The 23,285-nt window shown below is 40.8% G+C and overlaps 1 protein-coding gene across 18 annotated transcripts in view; it reads left to right on the top strand.

Moving 5' to 3' along the window:
• LOC119783237 (pleckstrin homology domain-containing family A member 5-like) overlaps positions 1–23,285 on the top strand; it is a 186,914-nt gene that overhangs the window by 113,020 nt on the left and 50,609 nt on the right. For 16 of the 18 annotated variants that reach the window (XM_038284647.1, XM_038284645.1, XM_038284646.1 and 13 more), the window contains exons 5-10: positions 4,708–4,828; positions 6,684–6,788; positions 7,974–8,046; positions 12,149–12,249; positions 13,369–13,484; positions 16,115–16,621. In XM_038284647.1, the coding sequence (XP_038140575.1) occupies positions 4,708–4,828; positions 6,684–6,788; positions 7,974–8,046; positions 12,149–12,249; positions 13,369–13,484; positions 16,115–16,621 (1,023 nt within the window). Of the gene's footprint in view, positions 1–4,707; positions 4,829–6,683; positions 6,789–7,973; positions 8,047–12,148; positions 12,332–12,387; positions 12,512–12,986; positions 13,136–13,340; positions 13,485–16,114; positions 16,622–23,285 lie in introns of those variants that run through there. The other 2 variants (XM_038284649.1, XM_038284648.1) reach the window with 2 other exon arrangements.

The raw sequence follows: 23,285 nt of genomic DNA, 5'->3' as shown, positions 1-23,285 counted from the left end.
AGAGACAAACACAGAAAACACAGACACAAAACAGGAGTCCTGACACTTTAGTCATAAACCAGATTTAAAGACAATATGTGAGGGTAACAACGAAGACCTATTGGTAGGTTGGGAGCTTTGCCTTTTGGCTCAGCTCTCTCTTCACCACCAACAGACAAGTGCAGCGTCTGCACTGTGGTAGCAGCTGATCTGCTACATTCTACCCTTATCTAGTGAACAGGAACCCATGATGTTTGAAATCAGGAACAAAAGTTAATTTTAATACTAATCACTATCCTCAGTCAGTCTTTTTATCATATGGCAGCTGGTATGCTAAAAAAAAAACTATTTAACACTGATTTCTTTTAAGCTTCACTTCATGAAGATTGATTATCAGGTCCAAACTAATTATCCGCTGCTCACAGCTGAGTAGTGGCTCGGTGCCAAATAGAGCATCAAATAGAGCCCGATCTCTGAGGACAATAGACGGTCGTCTCTCTGCATCCGTCCCCAAATGTAGCGGATTGATTTCATCGGTGACTATAGTCCAGTTTGAGCCTTATCTGTTATAGCGCAGCAGAAAATGTTTAGAGCTGGTTTGCTTCTGAGCTCATTAGATGGGAGAGAAGCCAAATTTCAGTTGCTCTTGTCTTTCAGTGTGAGCATCTGAGTCAGAGCATTGATGTCATCTCATGAGAGCATTAGTCACACACTTGTTTAGACTATTGCTTCTCTTATTGTGTTTCCAGATGTATTTTTCTCTGGACAGGTATATTTATTCACATTTACAGAAACTGAAGAACAGGAATGAGGAAATACTCTTCTGTTTTTTTAATACTCAGCTTTATGAGGCAATGATCAAATCTCAGGTATGTCGTAATGTCAAGTAGCTGCTTCATTCAGTTTTGCCCTAACTTGTATCAGAATTTTTTGGAAATATAAACTCACTTAATACTTATACGGGTCATATTGATCAACAGGTAGAAATAAGATACATGGACAGAAAATAAATCCCCAAAATCTATTTCTAGTCCCTGCATTGTGTAAACTTCCTTCTAAATACCTACAATACAAACTGAGCTTATGATTGTTATTCTATTTACTCATTTCATGCTTCTGGTGTTGGTCATCTCGCTCTGATGCTCGTCACTGAACATCCTCCTCATCATCCCATCTGTCTGGGAACCTTAAAGGTTACAGCACGGCGTCTGAATAAATCCACCTTTAATGTGAAATAAAAAAACTTCAGATCCTGTTGCCTCTTTTTTTTATTGCATGTTTTATTTTTAAATGTCTAAACTAACAGATGTACTGTATGTAGTAGTGACTCATAGTAAACCATGAAGAATGCTAGTAGGCTTTTCACATGGATGGGTTGGTTAGGAGAAGCTGCAGTTTAGAGCTGAACTGATCATTCAGTCAAAAAACAAAAACAAAATACTCTCACAAAACACTTGTGAAATGATTAAACATGAATGACTTAAGCAAAACTGTGAAATAGTTTGAATTAGGTGGTGGTTAGTCCTTATTGCAGTTTTAGTTCTTTTGAGTGACACTTAAGTGAACAAGCAGATTTTTTTTTTTTTTTTTTCCAGGTTTTATTGTCATTACACCGTCACAAGTACAGAGCAACGAAATTCACTCTCTGCATTTAACCCATTCCCCTTGGGGAGCAGTGGGCTGCCGTCGTTCGGCGCCTGGGGAGCAGTGTGGAGTTAAGGGACTTGTTCAGGGACCCAGAGTGGAGGCTGTGGGGCTCGAACCTCTGGAACCTCTATGCCCCAACCATTAGGCCCACACCAGGATATCCTCTGGTCTCGGGGCCGCCTTTTACAGCTGCTTTTTGTATCTCTGCTTCTGTCTCCTTGAACCCCAGTCGGCCTCGGCAGATGGCCGCTCACACTGAGCCTGGTTCTGCTGGAGGTTTTTTCCTGTTAAAAGGGAGTTTTTCCTCTCCACTGTCGCTACAAGCATGCTTAGTGTAAGGGATTGTATTTGAGTCAATGAGTCGATGCAATCAACTGGTATCCTTAGATAGAAAACTTTGTATCAATTTGACTGTATGATCTGGTAGAACTGTAAAGTGCCTTGAGATGACGTGTTGTGAATTTGGCACTATAGAAATAAACTGAATTGAATTGAATTGAATTGAGTTGGGCTAACGGCTCAAGCGCAGTTCTTTTTACATTCTGTTAGTGAGCACGCCTCTTTCAGCCAGCTGTCTAGCAGTGGGCAGGGATGGGATTAATGGTGTTACTAACCGCCGCCCTGTGCTCGCGCCACGGAGGAACTACGGAGAGCTGTGATCAAATGTTGGATGGATGGATAGATAGATAGATAGATAGATAAATAGATAGATAGATAGATGTTGCAGTATCTATAACAACCCAAACACGCAGGATTTCAGAATTAGACATCCACAGTTATTAATTTCATACACTCACCAGATCTGAACGCCCTGTTAAAAAACTTCACACCCATGAGTAGAGGTAATGCAGCCTGATATTAACACCACACCAGATAACGTTCCCCCCATGTTAAAGGAGAATTCCGGTTTTTAACACTTTTAGCCCATTTTCTGTAGTGTCCAGGATGAAGTCGAATGATCTACACCAAAATGTTGACAATTGGTCCTGTCTCTGCTTTTTGGCTCATTTAGAATCCACCCCTGGCTGCTTTAGAATGGCTTGCATAGTGCACGTCCGATAATGTCCTTAAAACAACCTTAAACGTTCTTTTTTTAAAATATGCTACTCACCGGGTCGTCAGCGCTGTTCAATGACGTTCCAAAAAAAGTTTCGTGAAGAAAAAACGTTCCTGTAGTGTTTTATTTAGCATTTTGTAAATCCCATTGAGTTCTGTTGGAATAGTCAATATCCCTCCGCCACCGGAAACGGAAATGGGGCCTGTTTACACAGTTGTAGTCTCTTCGCTTCACTCTGTGTACTCCGACGTCGAGAATCAAGAATCCACCTTTCGTATTCCATTTTCAGAGTTTTTTAAAGTGTTTAACAGAGACGTTAGCACCTCGACGTCGGAGTACACAGAGTGAAGCGAAAAGACTACAACTGTGTAAACAGGCCCCATTTCCGTTTCCGGTGGCGGAGGGATATTGACTATTCCAACAGAACTCAATGGGATTTACAAAATGCTAAATAAAACACTACAGGAACGTTTTTTCTTTACGAAACTTTTTTTGGAACGTCATTGAACAGCGCTGACGACCCGGTGAGTAGCATATTTTAAAAAAAGAACGTTTAAGGTTGTTTTAAGGACATTATCGGACATGCTCTATGGAAGCCATTCTAAAGCAGCCAGGGGTGGATTCTAAATGAGCCAAAAAGCAGAGACAGGACCAATTGTCAAAATTTTGGTGTCGATCATTCAATTTTATCCTGGACACTACAGAAAATGGGCTAAAAGTGTTAAAAACCGGAATTCTCCTTTAAGAAAAGGGGAAAACTATCTGACCGGGTTTATAGGCCCGTCAGATAGCGTTCCCCCCCTGATGTCATTTACGTTGAGTTGCAATAAATGCAAAACTCTCTGCAGGTTCTTGTCTTTGTCGTCCGCTCTATTCAGCTGGCTTTTGAAACAGACGGCGAGAAGGTGGGGGCCGGTGAGGGTACTTTTACTAGTAACTAGTTACTTTTATTTTGGAGTAACTCAGTTAGTAACTCAGTTACTTTTTGAGAGAAGAAACTAGTAACTATAACTAATTACTTTTTCAAAGTAACGTGCCCAACACTGGCAGTGGGTGGCAGCAGCTTTAGAACAGCTACTTAAACTGGAAAAAAAATCGAAATCTAGATAAGTTGTTTTTCCATAAAATAAGTGCATTTTTTCTTGAATTGAGGAGATAAAAGAGATATTTTGCCAATTTAGACAATTTAGATTGAAATAAGCAAACGCAACTGCATTGTCTTATTTCAAGTGCATATTATATAATTATCTTATTTTAAGAGTAAAAATACTCCTTCTATTTGCAAACTATCTAATTTAACTAGTCAAATCAAGGGTAAATACACTGTATTTAAGGAATTTTTACCTATTTCTAGATTGTTTTTCCAGTGTAAACTCTAAGGTATCTGCAATCATTGCAGCTCTCTAATGAAAACGATTTTAAACTGCAGTGGTCTGCCTGAAAATGTTAGTAGTTTCAAAGGGATAACATTTTTAAACCTTAGTTTAGCTTGAGACAGTTCAGCAGCCATCCTGGTCTTACCCAAGGCTATAAAATGAGTTATAGATTTAATAATTCCTTCATTAGTGCAGCTTTGAGTCTGGTCCTCATCTCGTCCTTTTCATCTAAGCCCCACAAGAAGAATGTCGGCCATCTAATTCAACAGGGCCTCCAATGCTAAGGCATATAAACCTAAATATTGTATTTATTGGTTTATACATATTAGTATTAATTGTTTCTTTTTCCAAACTGCAGCTCTGTCTATCATTTGGACAGACCTCACAACCATTTACTGTAAAACTGTCAGAGGGCTGGAAAAATGATCTGCCCTGACATGGTGGGAGTAATTGGTTTGATTTATAAGCCCATGCTGGGATCTCATTATCCAGAGGGCTTTGACTTCAGAGGAATGAGAGGGGAGCAGAGCATCAACCTTCTGTCCTCCTTGTTTTTCAAGTTTTCTGAAGCTGATTCAGATTAAATAAGTTGGAAATGGTCTGCACTGTATGTCTGACTGAGGATTTGGTTTATGTCCCCTTGTGTAGAACCGCCCCCAAAGTGCCAGCGAATGAAAAGAAAGAACGGCTATCAATCACCATGAGTGAGGCCTCCAACAACACGCCCATCCCGGATTGTGCCGCAAACTCCAACAGTCCAGCAGGAAGAGTGAGTATCAAAGTCGGGTGCAGGATTATTATCATGTTACTGTCACTCTATCAGATATAGAAGCTTTTGACGCATTTGGTGAGTTAAAACCACAAACTTTTATGTAAATAAATGGGTCCTGCATAGTAATAAAATGGAAATAATACACAGAATAAAGGCTGGTTTATACTCAGAAACCAGGTTTTGTGTCACAGTTAACGCAGTTATGTTCCTGCACCTTCCGCAAACACTCTGCTACACCGCTCCAAAATCGTAGGCGACTGCAGATAATGCCGCAGTCAGGAGGCCTCTGATTGGTCAAATCTACATCCACTCTACACTATCCATATTTCCTGTTTGGTAACCTACCGGCTTGTTTTTTTTGTGTGACCAACATTGCGGAATACGACCCGTTAAGGGTGTGCAAAATAATCGTCATGACGATGCATCGCGATTCTAATTTTTGTGATCTACTGCATCGATTCTTGAAGGCAAGAATCGATTATAAAAAAAAAAAATGAACAAATAAAATGGCGCACATCAGCCAAATCAAGTGGAATTCAACTTCCAGTCCAGCAGATGTCGCTGCGGATGTGTTGACGCCCGCTGCCTTGTGTCACAAGCATTTCCGGCCGCCGGGATACTGTGACGTAGAGTCCTGCACGGGTCGAGTTTTACCAACCCGCACCCGCCCGAACCCGTTAGGATGACTACCGAACCCGACCCGTCACCCGTGGATATCTTCAATTCAAATCCGAACCCGACCCGTTGATATTTAACCCGCAACCCGACCCGTTAACACATCAAGTAATAGGCTATAGTACGCTGCGCTGCAGAACAGCGCCATTAACACTGCAGCAGACGTGTATGCACTGTCTGTGGCCTTTTTGGAGGGAAGCCCACACTGCCGGCAGGGCTTTAAGCTACAACAAGGGTGACCCCAGTGCCTGATTAATATAACATTTCTGATGTCCATAACAACACACACGCATAAAAAGAAATCACCAACTACCCGCCCGCACTAAAAAAATATCCGCCCGACCCATTTATTTTTATTTATGTATTTTTCACCCGCAAAAGAGCATTTTAGCGGGTGACCCGTCCCGTTGCAGGACTCTACTGAGATGAGTCACTGGGACGCTGGGACCCTTTTCCCACCTCTTTTTCGCCCTCATGTCCCTCTTCCTCACCGCCTCGGCTGTATCTAGACCCAGAGCTAGTTCCTGATTGTCTCTCTTGCGTTGTGGCGTGGAATAACATAGCGCAGACCACGCTTAAAAACAGGGCATAAATCAAAAATATGCAAACACACTGCTGCAGGAGTATAACCAGCCATTAAGTTCTTCATGCATGTGTGGTCCGCCCCTTTACTCTGCTGCCTTTATAACAATCTAGGGAATCCAAGTGCAATCGGAAGTCTAGTAGAACAGCACTAAAACAAACACATGTATGGATTAAAGAGACCTAAATCATATAGATTCTTTGGCAGGACTTGTAGATTTTGCTTCACAGACACTCTCCATTCCATCCGAGTGAGATTGAGTTATTTTGCAAAGAAAGGGAGCAACAAATTTCCATCTACAGTAAAATACTGGTTGTAAAGTTAGAGGACAAACCCAAACGGATTGGAGATTTTATTTTATTTTTTTTATTTTTAGTGAAAGAAATTAGAAAAACATGTTATTTCCTTCCATTTTCTCCCGTACTGTAAATTGGGTCATATAAAATCTCAATTAAAATAATTGAAGTTTGTGTAACATGACAAAATAGGAAGACCTTTCAGAGGTTAAGGTATTTACAGGAGGTACCATTTGAAGACATGTTTAAATGAATGAGGAAAACTGTCATTTCTCATTAAATCTGTTTTTTTTTTTAGCCTTCAAGACCTTCGAAGAAAATTCATAACTTTGGGAAACGATCCAACTCCATCAGGCGGAATCCCAGTGCCCCCGTAATCAAGAGAAACTGGCTTTACAAACAGGTGAGACGGACAGCATAAAGTCAAAACAGAACCAGAATCTATTTATGGTAGATCTATCAGCACAGTGGTTCTCTGTCCCTTTAAACCTTTGTCTAAAATAGAGCAATACAAACAAACTAATACTCTAACTGATTTACTACTAGATTACACAGAAGCAAATGAGCAAAGAATGTTTCTTAATGCATATTTCTGTCTGGTATTTCTGCACGGCGAGGAGGGAAAACGTTTCAACACATTGCACCTGGTTTGCATTCCTCAGGTAGGGGGGTGGAATTTGAAACGGCGTTCAGTTAGGCTGGACGCCTACCTGCAGAGAAACTCAATTAGCTGTGATTGCAACGCTCCCAGTGCATTTTATGTTCACATGTGACACTTTGCTGCAGCTGCCAGCTGCTTTTCTTTGGAGACTTTAATCAAGAAGATGTAAGTAGTGCAAAAGACTCACAAATCTCCTACCCGGAATAAAAGCTGGATTTGCACTTTTATTTCCTTGCTTCATTGAAGGCTGAAAGCCATTGAACTCTTTGGCTGAAAGAAGGATCCACTGGGAAATCAACACAGCATGATTGGCAAAGGAGAACGCCTCTATAGGTCCCAAGGAAGTTTGAACAAATGTATTCCTTAGCGAATAATAAAATAACTGTGCTTTAAAAAATAAATGCTAGATGTCCATTTGTATTTTTCCTGAATCCTAATGTATAAAATATTCTGGGTGGTAAAAGAAACTGCAGCCCACACGCTGTTTGACTATAATGACAGAGCTGCTGAGGTCCCTCCTCCGGATAGAATCTACGATTAAGGCTCAAGTTTCCATTAAAGGGTCAGCTAATACTCTCGTATTTACCCTTTATCCTTTTCACACAGCAGGCTGAAAAGCTCTCTGAGCTGCTTCTAAAAGCCAATGTTAGCAGAGAAAAATAACTTTGTTGGTTTTTAGCTCTTTTTTGTAGAACAGGTTATTCTTAAACTCCTGAAAAATACTTTAATCAAACAGTCTAGCTTAAATAAACCTTAAGATGAACAGTGTGTCACAATGTGTCAAGGTTTATTATTATTTCTGACAAACTCACCATTATTTAACATATGTATTATTGCTGTAAATATCTCAGTAAGTTGTATTGCTTGAGCTAAATGTTATTCTACAAACCTTTGTAGAAATAAGCAGCTCCTGTGTTTTATTTACAGGACAGCACGGGCATGAAGCTGTGGAAAAAGAGGTGGTTTGTCCTTTCTGACCTGTGCCTGTTCTACTATAGAGGTAAGTCCAGCGCTGCGGGCTAGTACCACACAGCCACCGCTTCAATCTTTTTCAGTTAGTTATTGTTCAGGTGCTAATCTTACACTCAGAGCATTAGACTTTGACTTATCTCTGATGCACATGTGCATACTCCCTTATGTTAAACCGGTTTTCCAGTTAATATGGCGATCAAAGGCAGAAAACCAGCCAAATGTTCACAAATAGAAACAGCAGAAGCTAATACTAGGGGTGTAAATCACATCCATCATGGTAATTCGATTTAGTATCGATTTCCTGACCCAACAATTCGATTATTTTCGATACTGAAGAATACACCATGATTCGATTTGATTCGATTAATTGTTTGTTTTTTTGTTTTGTTTTCTTACACCTTACAGGCTAGACAATGTTTCAAATTTGAAATAAATCAGTGAAAGCTGTAATATCATTATGCATTTTTTTAGAGAAACAACAGCAAATAACAGAAGTCGAAAAGTTGCACTCCACCTATTCCTATTAAAACCTCATTCACTGAAAAATAATAATACCCCTGCGTATATATATATATATATATTTTTTTTTTTTCACAAGCAGGAGTTTTTATTTTTATTTTTTTATTTTTTATTCTTATTTAGTCACGTTTGGGTTTGTATAGGGAGCTGGGTCGGATGTATTTATTTGTTTTTTTATTTTCTTTTTCATTTTAAATGGCCTCAATGTGACCTTTCATCAAATATGTGTCTGATCAAGATTACGTCCAGTCTGACATTTCTAGGAAATGTAATTCCTGCCACCATCTTTCCCCCCACTGCCTCTCAAAAGCCACCAACAGAAGGAGACTAAAGACTTTATCCAGATAGAAATGTTGAGAAAACGGATCAATCAGCAGAAAGTAGGCAGTGAGGTCCTTAACTTTGCTGCTTCTGCTCTTATCAGCTCAGATTATTATTGTTTACCCAAGAATCCCACAAGACTGCCGTTGTTCTGCACATACCTCTGCGGTTATGTGAACACTATGTTTTGTTTCTGTTTTTCTTTTAAAAAGCATCTGAGGAGGAGTCTTGATACGTAACATTGAACCAACATGTCGGAGGGCGGATGCTGGATTCAATGATAAGTCTGTAAAGCTGTTGACCTGCAGACAGGGACACTGCGGTTGGCATAACTGCTGGATTTAAAAACTCATTATGACCAGAAGCACAGCCTGTAATGTGACACAGATCTGCCCTTTAAAATATCCCGTCTTTACTTTAGACTTTTATTAAGACTTTTAGGGCTCAATATTAGACAATCAATGATTATCTACGATATTAGCCTGGTGTATAAATGTGATTTGGCACAGACATCCATTAGTTTTTTCACTGCCTATCTAGGTTTCTCTTGCCACCATGTACAGTGGAGGGGTTGGTTAGGGAGAAAAGTCAGACTCCAAGGCTTGTGGTTAGAAAAAGGAGTCACCAAGTCTCCATTACAACCATTTGCCATCCTTCCCAACCAGTTCTTTGGGAGGCAGCCCAGGAAAAAACCTTTTCTCTCTCTGGAAATTCGGATGTTGGTCAGATGAGACTAAGATCGGCTGTTTAGGAAGCCAGTTTCTCACGTGGATCTAGCACAAGACAAATATAGATTTATAGAGCAGAACCTAGAGGACGCTCTACTATCCTGCTGTCCTATTCATCTTCTAATGGGACAGGGAAACCTGTATTGCCTGTCTTTATAAGTTATTTAATTTAACTGATTTTAAATCAGTTCAAATCTGGTTTAACTGAGTGATTACTGAGTTGATACTAGACAGTTTTCCAAAATTATCAGTCAGATTAACCAAAAATTAAGGGTGTAAAATAATCAACCAGGGCTATCTCAGTTCTAACACCTAAATCCTAATGTTATGTTCAGACCGCATGCTGCAGAAGCAGAGGAAGCATCTAGTTTACATGCAAAGTCAAAGGTTGATGCGCATCAAGGCGCAGCAAAAGATCCTGCAGCTCGTCATGAGCAGCAGGAGCAGCGCCTCACGAGCTACCGACAATCTGAATTCAGAATCAGCAGCTGCTGGAGTTGGAAAAATGTAACTTTTGCTGCTCGACACGCCACATCAACCAATCAGAGAAGCTGATCTGGGAGCTGGCAGCGAGACAGACACAGCACTGCTGATACAGATCGCACCTCTGAAACAGTTTATTAACACCTAAATGAACCTAAAATGTCGAAACCTGCTGGTAATATGTGTTCCATTTTATTATTCTGGTGCCTGCTGTTTAGATTACGTACAAGAAAAACGCCTTCTAGCGGAAAACCACGAGGTGGCGACTGGGCCAGAGGCTGCCGGGATTTCCAGGGACAGAGCACCGCCGTCAGAGCCGCTCAGACCGCCGGTATGTGGGGTCTGAGCGGCTCTGACGGCAAAATAATATTTGAAGGCAGGATCCGAATCTTGATGAACTCAGATGGACTTTCTCACTTAAAAACATATTAAAACTACTTTTTACCCGCTGATCACAGCAAATATAGCAAAGCCGTTTTCTGCCGTCGAACACAGGAGCAGCTGGAGCATTAGACACATCTGGACACACTTTACAGGACGTCTGACCTTAGTGTGGACAAGCGTCAAAAATGAAGCAGCAGAAGCTTTTTTGCTGCTTCCAGTGCTTGGGATCTGAACGTAGCATTATTCATTAAATTAAGCCAAGCGAATCTCGATTTCATCCGCCATTGTTACAGGCAATAAAAGGATAGGGTAGCTCCGCCCAACGCGCAACAGACCCACTTTCCACCGCGCAGCTAGAGCAGCAAAGATGCTTGGACAAGCATAAAAAATGAAGCAGCGTGCGCGTTTTTGCTGCTCCTGCTGCGGTCTGAACGTAGCATAATGAGAGCCTGTGAGGAAAAATCAAGAGAAATGAGCATTAGAGAGGATCCAGGGCCCTAAAGGACCTAACATGCTCCAAACTTGTGATGTTTGGACTGTAAATTGTGTTCTCTTGGTAAAAAGATGCTTATAAAAGGTACACCAGAAGGTTATATAATAGGGGTGGAACGGTTCACAAAATCCACGGTTCGGTTCGGTTCACAGTTTCGTGGTCACGGTTTTCGGTTCGGTATATGTTGATTGTTAGGAAAATTTATTATGTCTTGTATAGTCAGGTTAAAACTGAAAGAAAAAAGCAGTCTGACATTTGATACATCATTGTGACAGTCTTAGGTTAAAAGTAGGTGGGATTCTGACATTGCAAGAGAGGAGACAGCGATAGTTCCAACATGTGCTTCATTTATTTGGCAAACAATCTTTAAAAAAGAAGCATAGGTTCTATCAAAACTAGACTTAGGTCTAGTTTTGATAGAACTGAAGTTGTCCCGTCGACTCTTTCCCTCTCCAACTGTCTCACTGGGATGATGTCTCCGCAGGTGAGCTGACATGTCGGTCGTGTTGCTGTTAGCATAAACAACGCGTGTAAATGCTTGCACACTGTTGCACTTTTATCCACAGCTTTCTTTCCGCCGTCATCGTAGGTCACTCTAAATGCAAAGTGGTCCCATACAGCAGACCTATAAAGTGCTGCTGGCGCGTCTTCCAACTCCTGTTCTTTCCCACTCGCCATACCCACACAATTCTCCACAACAACTGATTTTTTTATGCTACACCCGGCTACGCTGCTTCGCTTCTTCTTCTTCTTGTTTACTACTGGTAGTTGGCTTTGGTCGCAGTAGCGCCACCTTCTGCTCTGGAGTGTAAACGCTTCGCCTATGAGAAAAAGGAGCAGCGCATGAACCGAACGCAACACACGCGAACTGAACAGAGACAGTCGAACCGAACGGTTCTGAGGGTTTTCATAAACCGTTCCATTCCTATTATATAATGATAGTCTCACTCCTATTTTATTAATAGCAATTATTCTCCTTTTTTTCCTGTATGTAACTGCTCCTAATTTAAGAGTTGGCTTTTTCCTAATGGTGGAATTGAAAAGTGAAATGATTGAAAAGTGTTATTTTTAACAGGTCTGCCAGTAAATTCGTTTTTAGCTGTATATGAAAACGTTAAGAACAAGGTACTAAACTGAAAAGTGAGCTGTTATGGAAACGACCTCTGACCTTGTGTGTTTTTTTGTTTGTTTTTTCTCTCCAGATGAGAAGGAAGAGGGAATTCTTGGCAGCATCCTCCTGCCCAGCTTCCAGATATCCCTGCTGTCTGTGGATGATCACATTAATAGAAAGTTTGCTTTTAAGGTTTGTCTTTGTTTTTCTTTACTTTCAGAATTAAACTTTGTGTTTCATAGTTTATTTACTATAGGTAAATAAAAAAATAAAGGTAAATAAAGTTCTATTTGTTTTCTAACCGGAAAAAAACCCTAAAACTTTAAAGTTGTGTTAAAGAAGCTAAGTGTGCTAGTTTTCTAAAAGAACTGCATTCATCACTGACATATTTTTAGAAAATGTTACGTTCAGCATTTAATCTTTGTGACAGGAAAACTTTCTTTACCGTTATTTTTTATCTGATTAAAGGAGAAATATGGACTGTTTTTTTATGTTAAATATGTTTTAAGATTCAGTCCTTGAATGGCTGCTGCCCCATCATAAAAACAACAAAATGTTGTTTTCCAAAGGATGTTTTTATAAAGTTTTCGGGATGCATGTAGTATTGGTCCGTTCCTCATAAAACCCTCCGAGACAACAAAGCTTCTCTGTCCAAAAACAGCTGAACACAGACGTTCAGGAGTCTGTCGAAGGTCTCTAACCACAGAGAGTTCTTCTCGTCCAACTTCTACTCTCTAAAACAGAGATACTTTAAGAAAACAGGAAAACCATAGCGCACAGGGCACAACCTCCTCCATGATTGGTTGATTACATTCTTATTCTTAGATCTCTATCTGTTCTGGTCAGAAATTTAAATGCTTTTTGTCGACTGTCAGTTTTCATGCATATTTGGGGTGAATTAGTCAAACAATGGTGTTTTTTTGTTTTGTTTCTGAAACAACAAACCTTTAAAAAAAGGATATTGAGGTTGTTGAGTAAATACTCTGTGTCTCTGTTTTGGATTCTCACAATATTATCTTGGTTTGTTCGCTGCGAGGGAACAGAAGAACGGGATGTTTTCTACACAATGAACTGCATGGTGAGTGCAGGCAGATTTACCGCCTTAATCCGTCGGTATGCGTGAAACTTTAGTGACTTAAGCATTTGATTTATCTGCATGGCACAGATGGTCACAGCCAGTGGAGTTTCACGTATATCTTTCCTCAATATATTATTTATTTAAGAAAACCATGCATAACAGCTATGGTCACTGTTATAATCTTTTTTTTATCTTTCTGTTTCAGGTAATAGCTCTATCCTTCATCCTCTCAGGCAACACATCCCAACATGCGGACGTACTACTTTTGCACTGACACCGGAAAAGAGATGGAGTCGTGGATGAAAGTGATGACGGACGCCGCAAACGTGCATTCAGAGCCATCCAAAAGGTTTGGAGGAGCCTTATTAAGCAGCACTTTGCTGCAGTTTGGAACAGAAAAAGAAGCGGATGTTTAAGGGGAATGTTAGTAGACATTTACTCAGGACTTCTCTGTCTTTCATTTGTTTCTCCACCCTGATTGTTGTGCTGGAAGAGAGTACTAATAAACCCCCCGTTAAATCAAAATGAAGATCTTTGGCAGCAGCTCAATACCGCCTTTTGATGATTCTAGAAGCTGCTTCTCTCATGTTGAATTTGTTGTTGTAGTATGCTACAAACAACAATGAGCACAAACCGCATGTGGGCATGCTGGTTTTGGGTTGTTGATGGATGTTGCAGAAGGTTGAGGGGATGAGAGGTTGGTCGGTCATTCTTTGACTTTCTTTTTTTATTTCCTGAAAAACTTCTGTTTATATTAATCTGAATGATGCTTCTATACAGTTTTAATTGGTTGGCCAGATAGAGAGCGCTTTCAACAGTATCTATACCCTCCCTATTACTCAGATACCCCTAAAAAAAATCTGGTCAGCATAGAATAACAAATGGATCATTATCTGCATTTGTGGTGATTTAATGAATTTAGCATTAATTATAAAAAAAGAAAGAAAAACAATATTTTTCGACGCAATCGGGAGCGTCCATTTTTGCCCAAATATAGTAGCCCCTCCCTCCTGCCATCTTCCAGCAGTGACGTCACGGTGCGGTAAGCCTAGCGCCATTCTCCCCGCTTTACAAGCAAAATCAATGGGAACTACTAGACTACGGAAGAGGATTAGGGCCACTGAGAAAAAAAAAAAGTTGACTTTTTTTTTTTTTTTTCAGTATAGTATGGGGAAAAAGTCAGAATTCTGACTTTAATCTCAGAATTCTGACTTTGTTATTGTCAGAATTCAGTCAGAATTCTGAGATTAAAGTCAGAATTCTGAGATTAAAGTCAGAATTCTGACTTTTTCCCCATACTAAACTGAAATAAAATTAAAAAAATCAGTCAACTTTTTTGTTTTTTTTCAGTGGCCCTAATCCTCTTCTGTAACTAGACACATCTGCAATCAACAACAATTGAACAATTGAAGATTTCCAGAGTACTTCACCATTGAAATTCACTAGAGCTTTAGTGAAACTGACAATGCCCACATGCATGGCAGCTGGATGTTGGAATACATCGGTAAAATGATACGACTGGCGTAAAATCAAATACAAACAGCATGAAAATAAAACAACAAGCCGGTCCCATCTAGGCGTAATCAGAGAAAATGACAGACGGAGTGTGCTCCTGATGTCCAGTCTGCTCCGTAGCTTTGTTTTGGTCGCTGTAACCGCAGAAAATCCCGCTTCACAAAGATAGGATGTTATAGATAGGATGAGTCTTGAACTGAATTAACCTGTGTCAAGAGGCATGGATGCACCGACTGATGTAATTGGGAGAGAATACCGCAATTTTTTTATATTTTTCTAAATAAAACATCACTCAGACTCAGCGGTGGTTGGGGACCGCTGATTTAGAGAGAGCAGCAAACATGTGGAAGAAAATCCGGCAGAATATCATCAGAGTTGCCCTATTTGACATTAATGATCATAATGATGATTATTAATAATGAATACAGCATCCCCTGGGTAAAACATTGAGGTGAAATTCCTCAGCAGGGACAGAGGAGCTGGATGGAGTCGATGGGGGCCAGTCCCAGAAGGAAACCCGTGAAGACTTGTGACTGGGGTCAAAGTTCACCTTCCAGCAGCTAAAAGAAACAACATCTACAGAGCAATAATGTAATATTTTAGATCAAACCTCAACGTAATTGCTAATCTATAGCAATACCCAAATTAATTTAATTGGATCTGTAGAGAAAGTGGCTTCTGTTAACTAAAAACAACTACTGACCCTTTTCTCATTTACCTTTTTTTTTTTTTCTTTCTCTGAATGCTTTAGGTTTTGAGACAAAACATGAGAAATTCCCGAGTGTACAATATGTTGAAACATGGACTAACCACTGTTTTATGTTCTACGGTTTATACAGCACAACTAGAATAAACACAGACACATAAGGTCCAGCTATTTTTTTTTTCTGTGTAGTTAACTGAGTCACAGGAAGCTGGAGAAGACATTATGTGACTAGTGTTACTATTTAAAAATGTCTGAGTGGAAACTCTGAAAGAGTGTCTTTTCTTCAGCTCTGTTGCTGGTAACCTACTGAGCCGTGTCACTCAAGAAACCTGTGAAACTTTGAAGTTCTGACCTCGGCTAGCTCTCAGGCTAAGCAGTTTGTGCCTATTACCTCTGAATGCATCTCTAGGGAGCATAGAAAAGTAAACGTCTTTCTAGAGGGAGGAGGATGGCAGGTAGAAGCGGATTAGAGGCCTGGGTGTCGGAAGACACGGTTTTATTGGAGATATCTGATCCTGGCGCTCTGGCAGCTGGAGGAAACATTGTGCACTCTAAAAAATTATAGTTTAAAAGTGGAATCTGGTCAAATAATTAAAGCAAACCTTCTGTATGTTTTGTCAAAATCAATTGCTGACATCCTACTCTTCTAAATTTGTCTTTCCATCACTGGATGTGTGTTGCTTTATTGCTTTCAGGTCAAAAGGTTGAAAGGAGTTTTCCATTTATTATTTAACTGCTTCCTTCATGTCTTTTTTTAGGTTGGAAAAGCTAAAAGTGGAAGATAGCGGACCAAGAGAAATCAGTCAAGTCGCAAACCACAAGCCAGCGCTCACACAGCCTGAAATCCAAAACAACGAACGTAACCTTCAAGTGGACCGTGACCGAAGCAACGCAGTGACCCCCGGTGCTGAGGGAGAGCAAAGAAAACAGCGTGACGCCGAGCGCTACGGCTTCCAGAAGGACGGGGCAGAGCGTGAACGTCCCCTCACAAAGATCAACAGTATTAAGCTACAGCCCGCGCAGGCAGAGACCGTTAAAGCTAATGTGACCTCGCCCCCGACTCCCAATGAGGCGGAGAGGACGCTGCATTGTCCCCAAGTGAATGGATCAGGAGAGCCGTGTAAAGCTAATGGGACGGGGGTCCCTGTCCAGCAGAGTCCCATCAGCGAGCCTGAACGCAACCTGAGCAGAACCAGCTCCATGCAGCAGCTGGAGCAGTGGGTTCGAACGCAGAGAGGGCGAGGTCAGGATGACGATGCCAGGAGGTACGTTTGTTTATTCTAGCTGAAACTTTCGATGTGTTGAATTGTGCTACTCTGTGAAACAAGAGGCACTATTAGGTGAATGATGATAACATTATAGTCAATACATCTACGATATTAAAAATGTCAACCGATAATTTTCTGCTTTTCATGGTCAATACCGATAAGTTCCTATTGAATATAGTTTTTGCTTAATCAGCTGCTTATGCTGGATGCAGTTATGAAAAACAATTATTTAGTAGCTCTGGCTTATCTATAACAGCAAACAAAAGTTTTTGGTTCTTCAAATGTTTATTTTTTTTATGCTATCACACAAAAGGTCTTAATTCGCTTTACATAACATAAGAAACAAATAAATTCACAATACAAAGAGCATCTCAACTGAACAGATCCATGCCTGCATAGGTATTTGTGAACTCAAATATTTATACCAAATGTTAAATTAGATGCATTTACAAAGTCAGTCTATACGGAGCCCCTAAAGGGACATGGAGGGGGAAAAAATAACTTTTGCGAGATCCCACAATAGTTTTGCGAGATCTCGCAAAAGTATTGCGAGATCTCGCAAAAGTATTGCGAGATCTCGCAAAAGTTTATTTTTTGCGAGATCTCGCAATACTTTTGCGAGATCCCGCAATACTTTTGCGAGATCCTTGCAATACTTTTGCGAGATCCCGCAATACTTTTGCGAGATCCCGCAACACTTTTGTAGAATATCGCAATAGTTTTGCGGGATCTCGCAAAAGTATTGCGGGATCTCGCAAAAGTTTATTATTTCCCTCCATGTCCCTTTAGGGGCTCCATAAGTCTGAGTTACAAAAAGTTTATCAAAAAATAAAGTGTACCCTTGTGAGGGACCAAACTTAAATAAGGACAAAAGGTGTTCAAAATTTGAAAACAAAGGCTCAAAAGCAATACAAAATAACTTAAATACAGAATCTGGGCCCAACTTAACTGAGGTCAACTGAGGATCCAACTCAAACAGAAAACTGACCTCCAAACAAAGAACTAAAGGCTGCTTAAAAAGGGATGGAGTAACCCAAGTCGACAAAATGAGGGAGGCACAACATAACAAAAGAACCAATAAATACAAAATTAACCATTCTATGAAACAAATAAAGCAAAACTAACTTACTTAACAGAAACAATAAATGAGTATTTAAGTGACAAACTAATTTAAAACTTCTTGAAACAAGTCTCCCCCGTCAGTCTTTCAATGATGGTACGCTCCACATTTCCTTCTCCAGCTGGTTTGTATCAGCAGCACCTCAAACAAAAGACCAAGTGTAAATAAACATTCAGACAGACATTAACTAAAGTGTGCACCCATTAGAAAATACCTGTCTAAAATAACCAACTTAAACACAAATTGTAATATAATATAAAGCAAGAAAAGAAAATACTAACACGATGTGGTGGTGGGAGGATCATCCACCACACACTCCCCCTCCTCTGAAGGCTCGCTGGCACAGCGGGACAAGTAGTCAGCAGTAATGTTCTGTCTGCCAGGGATGTGATGCACCTCAAACTTGTAGGGCTGCATGGCAAGGTACCACCGAGTTATTCGGCTATTTGTGTCCTTCATCTTCTTCAGCCATTTTAAAGCTTTGTGGTCAGTTTCCAGAACAAAATGTCTTCCCAGAAGATAATAGCGAAGTGAGTCCAGTGCCCACTTTATAGCCAGGCATTCCTTCTCTATAGTTGAATACCGCGTTTCTCTGGGAAACAATTTTCGGCTGATGAAGGCAATTGGATGGCGATCATTTGGTGGTCCCTGGAGCAGTACAGCACCAAGACCTTTATCTGAGGCATCGGTTTGTAAAACAAACTCTTGCTGAAAATCGGGACAATGGAGCACAGGATCTTTGCTCAGCGCCTGCTGAATATCTCTGAATGCTGCCTTAGCCTCTTCAGACCATAATAGTACATTCGGGCCCCGAAGACTGGTCATATCTGTGAGAAGAGCAGCTCTGGCAGAGTAATTGGGAATAAATTTGTGGTACCAACCACACATACCTAAATAGGATTTAAGTTGTTTCCTTGTCTGTGGAATGGGACAGGACAGAATGGCTTCAATTTTTTTAACTTGTGGCTTCACCAGTCCTCCTCCAATGACAAATCCCAGGTACTCTGTTTCACTGTTGGCGATGGCACACTTTGCTGGATTCACCGTCAGACCCGCTTTCTGGAGACACTCAAAAACTAATTTTAGATGTTGAAGGTGTTCATCCCAGCATTTGCTGTAAACAATGATGTCATCCAGATATGAAGAAGCAAAATGTGAAAGGTCATTAAGTACCTTATCCATTAGACGCTGGAATGTGGCAGGAGCCCCATGAAGTCCAAATGGCATCACTTTAAAGTGGTAAAGACCCCATGGTGTTCTGAAAGCAGTCAGCTCTTTGGACCTAGGGGAGAGTGGTACTTGCCAATATCCTTTGGAAAGGTCAATGGTGGTGAGGTATTTTGCTTTGCCAAGTTTCTCAATCAAATCATCGATACGAGGAGTAGGATAGGAATCAAACTTGGAGACTGAATTGAGGTAGCGAAAGTCAATGCAAAACCTAATTGTGCCATCCTTTTTAGGAACAAGGACGATTGGGTTACACCACTCGCTCTGTGATGTCTCAATAATCCCTAGAGACAGCATTACCTCAATTTCACTTTTGAGTGGTTCCAGAAGTCTCTCAGGAATGCGATAGCTCATTCGTTTTGGAGCTGCATTTTTCTTTAAAACAATGTCATGCATTATCACATCAGTATAACCTGGATTTTTCTGAAACACATTAAATGAACAGGCATCTCTGACCTCCAACTGTTGTTCCTCTGACAGATGATCCAAACTAGGCTGGGAGGGTGAAGAAACAGGGAAATATTGCTCCTCAGTTTCCTCATCTTCTGTACTCCGTATGTAGAAAGAGGCAGATTTCTCTTGGTCCCTGGACACCCACTCTTTAAGGAGGTTCACATGAAGAATCCGAGTAGAACGGCTTTGACCCGGAACAGAGACTTTGTAGGTTGTTGGTCCCAGTTTCTCTGTTACCTCATAAGGCCCTTGCCACTTGGCTAGCAGCTTGCTATCCTCTGAAGGTAGCATAACAAGCACTTTTTGGCCAGGCTGGAACCCCCTCTCCCGGGCGGCAGAGTCATACCAGGCCTTTTGTTTATGCTGAGATTTCTTCATGTGCTCATGGGCCAACGTCGTCATCTTCTCCAGCTTCTCCCTCATCTGGAGTACATAAGATACAACATTTAGAGGATTTTTGTTAGTTTGCTTCCCCTCCCATAGTTCTTTTAGAACAGCCAAGGGTCCCCTCACTTCATGGCCATAAACCAACTCGAATGGAGAGAACCCAGTAGAGGCCTGTGGGACTTCTCTGTATGCAAACAGAATATATGGAAGCCACTGGTCCCAGTCAGAGCCAGTTTCATTGACAAATTTCCTCAGCATTTGTTTAAGGGTTTGATTGAACCTTTCAGTAAGTCCATCAGTTTGGGGATGATAAGGTGTTGTTCTCAATCCCTTAATTCCCAGCAACTGATACACATCTTTAAGCAGTTTCGACATAAAATTGGTGCCCTGGTCAGTAAGTATTTCCTGAGGAAACCCTACTCTGGCAAAGAATTGCACCAAACAGAATGCAACATTCTTTGCTTTGACAACTTTCAGGGGAAAAACTTCTGGATATTTAGTTGCATAATCCAAAATCACCAGCATAAATCGATTCCCTGTTTTACTCTTTTCCACTGGTCCCACTATGTCCATGCCCAGGCGTTGAAATGGTGTACTGAGGATTGGAAGAGGCTGGAGAGGAGCTTTGTTGGGGAGTCTGTTTGATGTAATTTGACATTCTGGACAGCTCCTACAAAACTGCACAACATCTTTACGTAGGCCAGGCCAATAAAAACAGCACTTTATGCGGGCTAAGGTCTTATGTTTCCCCAGGTGGCCAGCCCAGGGAATAGAATGGCCCAACTTCAGGACAGTTTCTCTAACTGTTTTTGGAACCACAAGCTGTTTATTTGGCCCATTTCCTCTGTAGAGAATATCATTTTGAATACAAAAGCCATTTTTGTTGACTTTGGCCTCTTTAAAATACTTAACAAGATCTGGATCCTGGTGCTGCAGCTCCAATATATTACCAGGAATTTTAAAATCTTGGAGTACCTCAGGCTGCGGCAATTCAGAGGGAACTACCACCGTCCCTTGAAACTTTTCTCTCCTCCGCAAGGCTTTGGACTTCCTGACCTTGATTTTCTCTGTTGAAAATTCCACATTGTAAAATGGCAATGTACTAAGGTCAGAAACCATTTCCTCAGACTGCTTTGCTTGAGCCCGAGTTAGAACAACATTACACTGAGGGTAATGTATCAGGTCAATAAGCACTGGTAGGTCCCTACCAAGGATAATTGGAAATGGCAAGTTTTCTGCTACTCCAACATTAAGAAGGTAAGTTTGTCCTTTTACAGTCACATAGACATCTGCTGTTGGATACTTCCTTTCATCGCCATGGACACAATGAATTGGGACTGTTTTACTGGTGCAAACAGATTGGGGTGAAACATACCTTTGCTGGACCAAGGTCTGTGTGCTCCCTGTATCAATCAGAGCCTTCAGTACCTGACCGTTGAGTTCCACAAAGGTCTCCATAAATGGCTGCATTGCTCCAGGCTTTAGAGTCTCTTCCCTGGGCACAAAACACATCTGGGACAGTTTAACAGCATTTTGAGGGCACATTGGTTTGGTGTGACCCCCCTGTCCACATAAGTAACAGACAGGCTTTTTCCTCTGAAACTTTGAGTCAAATCTTTTTACAGGGAGCTTACCCACAGCTGAAACCTGTTGGGCTTAAGGCTGCCTGTGGTCATCCTTTTTCCAGCTTTGTAAAGCCCAAGATGAGTTCTTCCTCCTTGCAGCCACAAAAACATCAGCAAGTTCAGCCGCCTCCTTTGCAGTCTTCGGGTTATGCTCTTTTATCCACACCTGTAATTCTGGTGACAACATTCTCAAATACTGCTCAAGAATCATAATTTCATTGATTTGTTCAACTGTTTTACCCTTAGGTTGCACCCATTTTCCATACAGCTCTTTTAACCTTGTATAGAGCTCTTTTGGGGTTTCTTCAGGCTCCACCTGAAGAGAACGGAATCTTTGCCTGTAGGTTTCACTGTTGATATCATACTTCTGTAAAATAGCTAGTTTGACTTGGTCATAATTCATTGATGAATCAACATCCATATGTACAAAAGCACTTCTAGCTTTGCCTGTTAGCAGAGGTATTAAGTGAAAGGCCCAGTCAGTTCTTGGCCATTGGCAGGCAGAAGCCATTCTTTCAAAAGTGATGAGAAAATGTTCAATGTCATCATCTTCACTAAGTTTTTGTAATTTAGGTGTCTTAGAAACCTGAGAATGTGCATAGAGAAGTTCACCTGATACACCATGTTGCTGTGAAGCTGCTATTCCAGGGTCTGGTTGCTGTGTAGGCCACAGTGGGGGAGGGGTCTGTTGTTGAGTCTCCCTTTTAAGCAAGCTGAACTGTTTTTCCAGTTCCTCAAATTTCTGGTCTTGTTTTGCAGCTTCTCTGATCCAGTAGTCCTCCTTGGCTTTTTGTTGTCCAATATGGGCTCTGAGAAGATTAGCCAAGTCGGTTAATGTTGGTTCACTCCCCTCTTCTATGTCACATACTCCACCAACAGCTCCATTTTCCTCAGCAGTCTCTTTTTCATCTGGCTCAGAACTTGGTCCTCTTGTTCTTCCTCTTCCCCTTCCAGGCATTTCTGGCAACTGTTCCTCTCAGAGAAGGTGGACAGAGAGAAAAAAAACAACAAAAAGTTGTCAATTCAAAAATGTATAGAGGTAAGGGGAAGAAAAAAAAATACACCAATGTCCTTAACTGATTGGATCCCACTTCTGACACCAACTGTGAGGGACCAAACTTAAATAAGGACAAAAGGTGTTCAAAATTTGAAAAAGTTCTTCCATTTAATTGTGTAAAAAGAGTTAACAAAGGCTCAAAAGCAATACAAAATAACTTAAATACAGAATCTGGGCCCAACTTAACTGAGGTCAACTGAGGATCCAACTCAAACAGAAAACTGACCTCCAAACAAAGAACTAAAGGCTGCTTAAAAAGGGATGGAGTAACCCAAGTCGACAAAATGAGGGAGGCACAACATAACAAAAGAACCAATAAATACAAAATTAACCATTCTATGAAACAAATAAAGCAAAACTAACTTACTTAACAGAAACAATAAATGAGTATTTAAGTGACAAACTAATTTAAAACTTCTTGAAACAAGTCTCCCCCGTCAGTCTTTCAATGATGGTACGCTCCACATTTCCTTCTCCAGCTGGTTTGTATCAGCAGCACCTCAAACAAAAGACCAAGTGTAAATAAACATTCAGACAGACATTAACTAAAGTGTGCACCCATTAGAAAATACCTGTCTAAAATAACCAACTTAAACACAAATTGTAATATAATATAAAGCAAGAAAAGAAAATACTAACACGATGTGGTGGTGGGAGGATCATCCACCACAACCCTCAAACTACAGCTAAGGTGAAAGAAAAAATGCCAACTTCTTAAAAATGTTCAGACCACATATGCATGTCAGCCTTAGTTCAACAAATTAAATAAAGTACATAAAAGTGCATCCTCAA

The sequence above is a fragment of the Cyprinodon tularosa genome, unplaced genomic scaffold (assembly GCF_016077235.1).
Source record: "Cyprinodon tularosa strain WSP-4 unplaced genomic scaffold, ASM1607723v1 ctg200, whole genome shotgun sequence".
Taxonomy (NCBI): domain Eukaryota; kingdom Metazoa; phylum Chordata; class Actinopteri; order Cyprinodontiformes; family Cyprinodontidae; genus Cyprinodon; species Cyprinodon tularosa.
Note: the sequence above shows the minus strand (reverse complement) of the source record. Positions and strands in the feature narration are given on the sequence as shown.